Raw genomic sequence first — 11,334 nt, 5'->3', positions numbered from 1 at the left:
TTTACATTGACCCATTGAAACTAAGAACAGATGTCCTTAGTTCATCTGAACAAAGGCTGACGTTTTCCCCCAACCATGGTCAAGTGCTTTCCTGCATCTCCTGTAACAGGAAGCTTTCTCAAAGAGATCAAGGAAAACTACCAGCCCAGCAATTAAATTGAACTCTTTAAATGTCCTGATGCTAGGAAAATGAGAAGTGTACATAAGAGGCAGCCGCAGCAGTCAAAATGAGTGGAAACAGTCAGTCGTATTGTTGGTAAAATCAAAGTTCACAAAATGTTTTGTGTTGGCAGAGTTAGTTGTGCCAAAAGCAGCATAATGAAACATCTGGCAAGTGCTTTTCTAAATTGGTCATAGAGATGTACGGCATGGAAACAGACTCTTTGGTCCAATTTGTCTATGCCGACCAGATATCCTAAATTAACCTACTTCCATTTACCAGCACTTGGCCCATATCCCTCTAAACCCTTCCTATTCATATACCCATCCAGATACCTTTTAAATGCTGTAATTGTATGAGAAAAAACCCAAAATCTTGTATGAATATTTACAGAATGAGCAGGGTTAGGGTTGTCCGGAGTTTCAGTGGACATTCCTATCTGCACAGCATCAAAATGACTGGTGAGTTTGGCATGGCTACAACATCCTCAAGTGCATTGACAACATTAAAGAAAGAAAACTGCAGATGCTGGAGGATCAGAAACAAAAACAGACATTGCTGGAAAAACTCAGCAGGACTGGCAACATCTGTGGAAAGAAATAAAAGTTAATCCTTTGTGTACAGTGACCCCTCAGAAGTTCCAGATGCTGCCAGACCAGTTGACGTTTTATAGCAGTTTCTGTTTTTTGCGTTGACAACATTGCTGGATGATTCATGGTGCAAAGCCTCATTATTGTGCCTGGGCTTTGTATGGCAAAAGGTGTTGTGTCTAGTATGTCTGACCAACTGTCAATGGCAAAAGAGGATCTTGTGATGCTAACTGGACTGCTGTGATTAAGAAGGCAGCTCACCACTACCACCTCTGGTCAATTAGTGATGAGCAATAAATACCGCCCTAGGTTGTCATATATCCAGTGTAGAAATGTTTCAAAGAAAGTGTGCTAAGGGTTTCCAGCTTCCTTAGTCCTGCAGCTTCTCAAAATTACAACCAACGTGTTTACTTCCTCCAGTATAATCTGTTTTAAAATTCTACAGCAAGGTCTTGGGAACTTGTTCTCCTTCAGTTTTAAGTTCTCAGTACCTGTTCCTTTGTGATTATAGTTTTCACCCTCCATTTGGCTGCTTGATTTACAAGTATTTCTCGGATGCTGTTTGAGTGAAGACAAATAGTCTGTTCAATATGTCTGAGGTTTACTTACTTTCCATTATTACTTTCTGGAATAATGTTGGCAATTTATATCTTCAATTTTATTTCAGGGATCTACCAATTCTAAGGAGTTGTCAGAAAAGGGGATTAGAATTTGGGATGCCAATGGATCGCGAGACTTTCTGGACAAGCATGGATTTTCAAACCGAGAGGAGGGTGATTTGGGGCCTGTTTATGGCTTCCAGTGGAGGCACTTTGGGGCTGAATACAAGGACATGCATGCAGGTTAGGAAAGATTAACGTGTTGTACCAAATCTCAGTTTACTGTACATACTCGTGTACAGGTCGTGTTCACGTACAAGTCAACCCCTTATTTTGGCCAAAAAATCTTTGTATTTCCCATATATCTTGTGTATAATTCGAACCTACTATAAGGCTCTTTGTTTACTATATCGCATTTCTATTCATTCATTCATACTTCTACTTACCGCACTTAGTTTACTACAGCACGTTTTGATTGATTGATTCGTTCATTCATTCAGACTAGTACTACGTCTATCGGTGCTTATCGTACTCTGTTCACTATATATCCAAAAGTTAATATTGTTAAAAAACTAATCATTTTAATTGTGCCATTATATCTGAATACAAGTGAGATAAATTAGCTACATGCCAGTATATCTTTAATTCTTTGACAAATGTGTTAATGTTGCTAAGGTTCATAACATAAAAGAATAAATGGGAGGGAAACGGAAGAATTTGGCAGGAAAGTTCAAGACACTTACACATTTGGAATTTAATAAATTTTAATAATTTTTAAGTGTGCCTTTATACCAGGCTGTGATGTGGAACAGTGTGATTTTGCAGGATTTCAATTTGTTAAATCGACATTTTAAAACTTTGTGCTGGCTGTTTGCCCTTTATCTGGTAATTACCTTTACTGTAATCCATTGTTTTTTTTTCTTTACCCTGGATTAGCTATGTGAACAAATCAATTTTTGCTAATAAAACAGTATTTCACTCTACAGTATGAATTTCAGTCCCTCAAAACTTGTGCCCATGTACTAATCGACCACCTAATTTCACCTTTTAAAAAAAGCCTTCAAAATTCGACCTATAAAAGAGTATATATTATATTATATTTTAAGTTACTAGGATATTGCTATTTCCATTGGAAGAAATAGTCAAATAAAACTAATTTTAGATGTGGTGAATGGAGTACTTTGGGGCAATTTTCTCATTATTTGCTTACTTTACGATTGCAGATTACTCTGGTCAAGGAGTTGATCAACTCCAGAATGTAATTGACACCATTAGAAACAACCCTGATGATCGCAGAATCATCATGTGTGCCTGGAACCCTAAAGGTAAAAAAGAAACAAGCTGAGAAATTAAAGAAATGGTGGTGGCACAGTAATAATGTTACTGGATTATTAATCCAGAAACCTAGGCTAATGTTCTGGGGACATGGGTTTGAATACCACTATAACAGATGAAATTTGACTTCAGAAAGTCTGTGATTAAAAGCTAGTACAATGGCAACCATATAACATTGATTGGAACAAATAAAATTCTGGTTCGCTAAAGGAAATCTGTCATTGTTTCCTGTTCTGGCGTACATGTAATTCCAGACACCAGCAATGTGGTTGATTAGATTAGCTTCCCTACAGTGTGGAAACAGGCCCTTTGGCCCCAACAAGTCCACACCGACCCTCTGAAGAGTAACCCACCCAGACCCATTTCACTCTGATTAATGCACCTAACACAGTGAGCAATTTAGAATGGCCAATTCACTTGACTTGACCTGCACATCTTTGGACTGAGGGAGGAAACCGGAGCAGCCGAAGGAAACCTACTCAGACACTGGGAAAATGTGCAAACTCCACATAGGCAGTTGCCCAAGGCTGGAATCGAACCTGGGTCCCTGGTGCTGTGAGGCAGCAGTGCTAACCACTGAGCCACCATGCCACCCCAACTTTACTTACGTACGATGGCTCTTATTTTCCAGTTCAGTTTAGGTACTTGGTCAACACACACAGGGTCTGTCTCCAAACCCCTCGAACTTCTGTTTTTAATTGTACAGTGGAATAACTTTAGATTCCAACTAGTGTACATTTTCCTCATTGAACTGTCCTTGTTGATTAACTCTTTCCAAACTGCAACAACAGCATGATCGATTACATCATTATATTCTGGCCTAGGTAATTGCCAATTGCTTTAAGGGATGCCTGACCATTCTCTAATTGCCTTTTAATGGTGATTGATGTCACCTCCCACTGTCTCCTGACTGGTCCTTCCAGTTGTCAATTATTCATCCATCTGCTTCATTATGGTTTGTTGTTGTTTCCTTTATAACTCTGCTAAGATAAAGGGCCAGTTTAATATTTTCTTTACCTAATTGTTTATGAATGTGAGATGTCAGCTATCAGAACCCAATTTTCACTTAATTGTCATATTTAATAAGCACTTACATCAATTTATCAGTGATTGTTCATTTTGCCTGGAATTAGATTTTTAAAAGATAACACATATAGTGGAAAAGGTTGCTTATAACTAAATCATAAAACTAATGCAGAAGATCATAAAGTATTGTTATAAAGTGTGCTTTAAAAAATGTGCAGTAATGAGATACTCATATATTCAGTCAACATATACATGGTCCAGAGTACTAAAATTGTAAGAATTGTACTCTGTTAAACTCAAACACACTGCTATAAAGTACATTTTAATTACAAAAATTGTTTAGTCAAATTTAATTGTTTCTCTTCTACTACAAATTAAAACAAAGACTGTGTGCAGAACCAGCTGTTATCAAGATTTTCTCCCCAAGTAACTTGCAACTCTGTCTGCCTTATTTGTTGTTCGGTAAGGATTTAACAGGGTAGGAGGATGTTAACTACTTCTCATAAGCTGGCTCTGTGAAATGGATTTGAACTAATAAAGGGTCTCCAACACATTACATTTATTCTGTCCAAAATCTCGTGGTGCATTTCTTTAAGTCAGGTTAAACAATGTCATATAACACTAAAATACTAAATGTCTACAGTGGTTGCAATTGATCAAATGATTAATGTATTCAATCAGTGATTATATTTTGATTATAAGTAAGCTAAATTAGTAATTAAATATTAATTTCCTTACTAGTCCTGCAAGTATTATTATTGAACTTGATGTCCTTGTCATTAAGGACAGGGAAGTTGGTCAAGATTCTTACAGTTGACTGCAGTGTAGTGAGGTTCATATATTTAGCTGTCTAGTAACGATAGATTGCAATGTTTTTCCTTCATGCGGCTGCCTTGCTTCAAGCTCCTGTCAAACTTATAAGCTCCCAGCCTAAAAATATAGAGTATGGGAGCTAGTGCACAGGTGTGGCTGACTCACTAAAGCAAAGGCAGTTGCAGTGTATAAAGCACTCCGGATGGAAACAGACTCTTCAGCCCAACCTGTCCATGCCGACCAGATATCCTAAATTAGTCTCCAATTTGACTAGTTTTCCCTCTAACTCCTTCCTATCTGATACTCATCCAGATGCCTTTTAAATGTTGTAATTGTACCAGTCTCCTCCACTTCCTCTGGTAGCTCATTCCATACATGCACTACTCTCCGCTTAAAAAAAGATGCCCCTTAGGTCCCTTTTAAATCTTTCCCCTCTCACCTTAAACCTATGCCTTCTGGTTTTGGACTCCCCTATCCCGGAAAAAGACCTTGACTATTCACCCTATTCATGTCCTTCATGATGTTATAAACCTCCTATAAGGTTTATAGAGCCTCCAAAACTCCAGGGAAAATGGCCTCTCCATATAGCTGAAACCCTCCAATCCTGGCAGCATCCTTGTAAATCACTTGAAATTGGCTTATAATGACTGAAGGAAATTCTAAGGTGTGAGAGGGTATGGCTCCTGTTGGAAATAGTAGATGCATTAATGTGATCCATAGCTACTGAGATCCCTTTAGGTTGATTTTTATAGTTTTGTTACTATATGCAATTATTATAATGGTAAACTAATGGAAATTTATCTTTATAATTTGACTCAGCTAGTGAAGCTAACATGTAATTTAGTCAAGTAAGCTGGAAACCAAACAGCATAGCTAAATTGAGTTTATTCGAAGACTTCAAGCTGGTATCTGGTGCCCAAAATTAATTTCAGTGAATATATTTTCTACTTTACTACAAAGCAAATCCTATTGTTGTTTTGCTTTATTTAACTTGTTATTTTCTGATTAATTCTGCAGATGTTCCTCATATGGCTTTGCCTCCCTGCCATGCTCTATGTCAGTTCTATGTGTGTAATGGAGAGTTATCCTGTCAGCTGTATCAGCGATCAGGAGATATGGGCCTTGGTGTCCCATTCAATATAGCCAGCTACTCATTGCTGACATACATGATTGCACATATCACAGGACTAAAGGTACTTTGAACTTGAAGTATTTGCATCTTCTGAAGTGTAATCATTGTTATGTAGGCAAATTTATATCATTGATGCAGTACAAATAGCAAATTAAATAAGTGACCAATTAATCAGTTTGCCTGATAGTGTTGATTGAAGAAGTTTATGAAATCCATTGTACTAGGAGAAACCCCTTTTTTTTCTTTGAGTAGAGTACTGGGAACTTTTTATGTACAGTAAGGCTAACTGTACACTTAATATCTCATCCAAAAGACAACATCTGGGTCTGTGAAGTACTCTTTAATGATAATATTCTCAAGCCTTTTTTTACCATTTCTTCTGACTGTCAAAGATGTTCTACCAGGCAAGTCAAGCAGTAATGTGAACAAAAGTATTGATGGAATTAATGCAGTGGAAAATTTGATATGGATTACAATGGGAAACAGTAGATGTTGATGTAGTTTGAATTTTGCATTTAAGGGCAGAGCCACCTATTGATGTTTAAAGACTTGTTGGTGGAGACTTCCTCGAATCTGCAGTCTTTTCCAGTGCAGTGCTTATGACAGGGATGTGTGACAGCTGAGAGTTGGGCAAGATTGAAGAAATCTCAGTGAGACATAGTCTAGAGGAGAATAAATCCGTAAATATAAATTAGATTTGAAAGTAAAATAAGGATTGGGAAATTCATTTAGGATTGGGGAGAAATAAAAGGAATAAGGGCAAAAGTTTGGCAAAAAAATTCTTAAAATTCCCAACACTTTCTCCTGAAAGGAAAAGACATAATTTTTCAGGACCTGGGGTTTGTTCATTATATATTGATTATGTTATTTAACAGCCCTTTACTCCTGAAAATACTAACTAATACATAGGTTTTAAATGGGAAGCAAGGGGTGTAAGTACAGCAACTTCAACAGTAACAGTCATTTCAATGCCCTGTGTATCAGCAAGCATTGCAACTCTGCACCATATAGAAAAGCAGGCTTTTAGCAACCTCTGGAATTTCATGTTTAATTTTGTGTATGTGCTCCATTAGCTGCTATAATTTGCTTTCTAATAGTACACTCATTAGGCTTCATCATTGGCTCTTAATGCAGTTTCCTGATCACTTAGAAAAAGAATGTAGTGGTTACGCTGACCAGTGTCAGACCACTGGTTCTTTCTATTCCATAACTAGATACTCCTTGTAACGTTTGACAAATGTCAGTGTTCCTTTGACTAGATAAGCTGCAGTGATGAATGCTAGTCAGCCTCCTAATGACTATTTGTTCTCCTTTCAGCCTGGTGATTTTATACATACATTGGGCGATGCTCATGTTTACAACAACCATATTGAGGCATTGAAAATTCAGGTAAATATACTGGAGTAAGCATAAATATATGTCCATTTCCAAGGTCCTACAAGCACTTTGAGAGTGGGACAAATGGCTGATTACCCTGTGCTAGTGGTGTGAGGAACAGGGGTTTCACTGAATCTTCTGTCACTGGAGACAATGGAGAGTTTGGACATGAGTATATAAAATAATTTTACCAATACTATGAAAATTTGTTTTCATATTTACATATTTAATCAAAAGTTATGGGATTTTAATATATCACTGATATAAGGTAATGTTAACATTGCTGGCAAAGTCAGCATTGGTTGCCATCCCTAACTGTACTGGAGAGGGTGATGCTGAGTTAAAATGGGCTCTTAATAGACATTACGAGCACTTAGGAATGCAGGTTAACTTAGTGTTTATTCAAAAAATAGGTGGAAAAATTCATTAGATGAATTGCTCTTCACAGAACTTGCAGGGACATGAGGAAATGATCAGGCTCCTCCTGTCCTGTAACAATTCTGTTCAGGCATTTGTAACGTAATATCTTCACATCCAAATTGTGGAGGTTTCTTTATGAAAGAATATTGGGAAAGTAACAATTTATTCTATTTCCCATTATTTAAAAAAATCAAAATGCTTGAGAAACATAAGTATGGCAATACCTATAGAGGAAGAAACAGCATTTCAAATCCACTCTAACTTCAGAAATTTATCTGTTTCTCTCTCCATAATTGCCTTCAATGTTTCACTGCTTTTATTTCTGATCCCCAGCATCTGCGATACTTTGCTTTTATTTTTAAAATCCATTTCAATACAGAGTTTTCCTTCCATTTGCACAGAATTGTGCTGATGTATACTCAAATTTGTAATGTAAAATTTTTACATTTTAAAGCACTATGTTGGTTTTGCTAATGTACCTCAACATACCTGTACGACTTTGATATAGCTCCAGCGTGAACCTAGACCTTTTCCAAAATTGAAGATATTGCGCAATGTGGAAAGTATCAACGACTTCAAAGCAGAAGATTTCAAGTTAGAAGGTTATAATCCACACCCTACAATCAAAATGGAAATGGCTGTTTAACTTCCCTATTTGTCTACGTGATCTGATAAATGAAAGCTGAAGACGGGGGAAAAAGATCATGACGTTCTATAATGGTTTTGTGGGAGCTGCAGCCTTCTTGAAATTATTTTGATAATAGATATATGTCTCTCCAGTCATGTATCAGTCTGAATTGCGATGAAGTTATACGGTATTATATGCATTCTAAAAGCTGTCAATAAAAGATTGTTTTCCTCCTTTTGACAAAATCATAATGCTAAGCTTTAAACCCCAGGAGGCTCTTTGTAGGCTGTTCAGGCAACTGATGTTGTGGCTTTCGCAGTGAAATGGATAGCATTGCAAAGGACAATATTGTGAAAGGTATGCAATCTGCAATAACAAGGTTTTTTACATTTGTCCTGATGTGAAAGTGCTTGCTTTTTCCTTTCACAAACCTGATTACTCAGAAATTGTTATATTTTCTAATGTTGCATTCGGGTGAAGAGTGATGGAATGGCTCCTGTTTTTTGTTAATGTATATACTTGTTTTCATTCTATTAAAAGGTGCACAAAGATTATGTTTTACATTTTTAAAAGAAAAAAAGGAACTGTATTTGTTGTACTTAAGTCTAATAAAATAATTGAAAACTCTTGACTTCTGTTGTCCTCAGGTTCTCTCACTCATTCTGACATATTCTCTCATAAGTTACAGAATGAAATGATTAGATAAAATAGTTTTTATAGAGCTTGATAAAAGTTAGATTTAAGGGTTTCATAGTCTGATATCTGATTCCAGGCTGAGCTCGGTAGTCATACTTGGTATAGTGGAGATAGTAGCTGCCAAAGTCACAACCTGTGGATAGTCATTCAGCAGATGGGCTGAAATGTGCAGGTGGAATGGGAAGAGAAAGTAGCCAATTGCTACAAAGACAATTGCTTAAATGCAAAGGAGAGTTTGACTTGTCATGTGATCTCTGGTTTACCAGTTATACAAAAATTATTATTGCTACTAGATTCCAGATACATAGGTTAAATATAAAAATTATCACTGAGTGAATTAACTTCTCAACCAGTTTATTTTGTGATTATAATTAATGCAGAGCCTCCACCCAGGAGATTGTACCAGCTGTTTGGGTGTTTATTGAATGTGTTGGGAAATGATCGTATTTCCATTCATTCGAGGTGATTTTCTCTGGAATTTTCTTGATTAGATTCTAAAGCTGCTGAGTCATGCAAAATTCAACCATCTTTGAAATTGCTGTTTCAAGGCACTGGAATATTGTTCAGTGGTTTTCAACCAGTAACTCATAATTTTGACGGTAAACTTTAACAAATGTAAAACTATTCTAATTCCAGAACTTTTGGTACTATATTAATGGATTGATTTTTGTCTATCAATGAAGCATCATCAGTCCTCATTGATCTCGAAGAAAGCAACTCAAAAATCAAGTGATCTCTGTGGTATTGATTTCTCCTTTCCTAACATGGTTTTAAGTCTGGTGCCTCATCTGAGGGTTCTATTGGTATCAATTAGCTGATACCTAAAAAAGATGAGTATCCAATTTGATTGATGTATCCTCTCCGATGCAAACTAAGAAATTAAAAAACCTAGTGACCTTCACTTCCAGTTTTAATTTTCAGATTGTGAGCTACATCATAAGCATTTTGAAACTTTTCCTAATTATTATAACTGCAGTTGAAGCAGTGTAGTCTTGTTCTTTAATCCCACCACTCCAGTGGTCACAACATAAATTAAATATGGCCAATTAAAATCTTTTTGTAGGAGGTCTAAACTAAAATGACCCAACAAACACATTTCTCAAATAAATAACTTTTATAAAACAGACTAAAATGAAAAGGATTCAAAATTAATTAACAGACTAAGGTATGGAAGTGTAAATATGTGACTTCCTAAATAACCTCTACACATACCATGTAGCGAGGGAAAATATTGTATTTTCTCTGCACAAATAACCTTGGTTAAAAAAACCTGCCCATTAAATATTGGTTTTTTGAAGTGACCAAAAAAGTGTGAAATATTCAAGATGGTTTTCAGTTGGCATTGCACATGTGAAGTGGTATCACTAAATTCAGGTAATTGTCACTGGCACATTTTCAGAAGCAGTTCGTTTAGGAAATATCAAAAGCTCTTTCAGTGGCATTTCAGGTGAATTGCTGGATTGCTATTTATCATCATTCTGAACCCTCACATGGGCGTTATTAGAACAACAAAGGATGACCTAGGTAACTTCTCCCAGCAAGTTGCACACCAACGTGTCTCCAAACAATATCCAAAACAAAAAATAACTTCTGACAGCTACAAACCAAGACAAAGTATTTTCAATAATTTGAATTTGTCTTGTGATCTCTTTTAAGAATCTGATCCAGGTACTTCCTCAGTCTTTTTAGGCAAATGATAGTTCACAATCCTATAAACACAACTTTTTTAAAAAAAACTGCATCTCCATCACATAATAGAAAAATTTAACATTTCATAAACATAAAATGACTTTTCAAGAACAGTGAAAGTATTTAGCAGTAAATACAAAACTTAATACATTTTCAAAATCTAGTTTTGTCTCATTCAAACAAGTATAACAAGCACTTTTTTTATTTGCAGCAAGATAATGTTACAACACTGAGGTGAACCCCTCTCTTCATTAAACCAAACACCCAGAAAAGTTTGCCTCGACTCGTATTCTGTTAAATGAGGGACAGAGAACTCCCAAGTTCCCCTATTTAAAAAAAAATATAAATTTATTTAGTAACTGCAAAAGTGAACATTAAACAGAAACTATTCACAAATCTAAGCCCCCTTTTTAATTCTTTTGCTATCTGACTTCAACTATATAAAAATATGTTATTCCAATAAGATGCTTATTAAAGTTACATTAACTCAACTTCAAAACCAGACAATCTCTCCTGTGTCTTCACTTTGTCAACTGCTGATCTCCCTGGGTAGTTGTGTTTTTACTCAGAGTATGTTTTACATGAAAAGGTACCTTTGATAGAGAGTGTTTTCTAATTTCTTTGAGAGCAAGATGTTTAATTGGCATGTAAGTTCTATGACAGTTACTCTCTGACTAGTTTTCAAAATGTCCGCATTCTTGTACCCCTGGAATCGGATTGTCTCATTGATTTGATATTGGCAAAAGAATAAATTCAAACTCGATTGGGTTTTCGAATCCTGGAGCATAATTTAAACTGATTGGTTAAATTGTCAAAACAGCAACCAAAACCATTTCAGAGCCAAATTGTACATATTTTTTGATCTACCA

General features: G+C 36.1%; 1 protein-coding gene across 1 annotated transcript in view; it reads left to right on the top strand.

Moving 5' to 3' along the window:
* The window catches only part of tyms (thymidylate synthetase), an 11,073-nt gene extending 2,394 nt beyond the window's left edge, over positions 1-8,679 (top strand). Inside the window, exons 2-6 of the mRNA XM_043689330.1 lie at positions 1,418-1,592; positions 2,573-2,674; positions 5,541-5,716; positions 6,973-7,044; positions 7,961-8,679. Of these exons, the coding sequence (XP_043545265.1) occupies positions 1,418-1,592; positions 2,573-2,674; positions 5,541-5,716; positions 6,973-7,044; positions 7,961-8,098 (663 nt within the window). The 3' untranslated portion in view covers positions 8,099-8,679. The remainder of the gene's footprint in view (positions 1-1,417; positions 1,593-2,572; positions 2,675-5,540; positions 5,717-6,972; positions 7,045-7,960) is intronic.
* Positions 8,680-11,334: the final 2,655 nt, after the last annotated feature.

This window comes from Chiloscyllium plagiosum, chromosome 4 (assembly GCF_004010195.1).
Source record: "Chiloscyllium plagiosum isolate BGI_BamShark_2017 chromosome 4, ASM401019v2, whole genome shotgun sequence".
Classification (NCBI taxonomy): domain Eukaryota; kingdom Metazoa; phylum Chordata; class Chondrichthyes; order Orectolobiformes; family Hemiscylliidae; genus Chiloscyllium; species Chiloscyllium plagiosum.
Note: the sequence above shows the minus strand (reverse complement) of the source record. Positions and strands in the feature narration are given on the sequence as shown.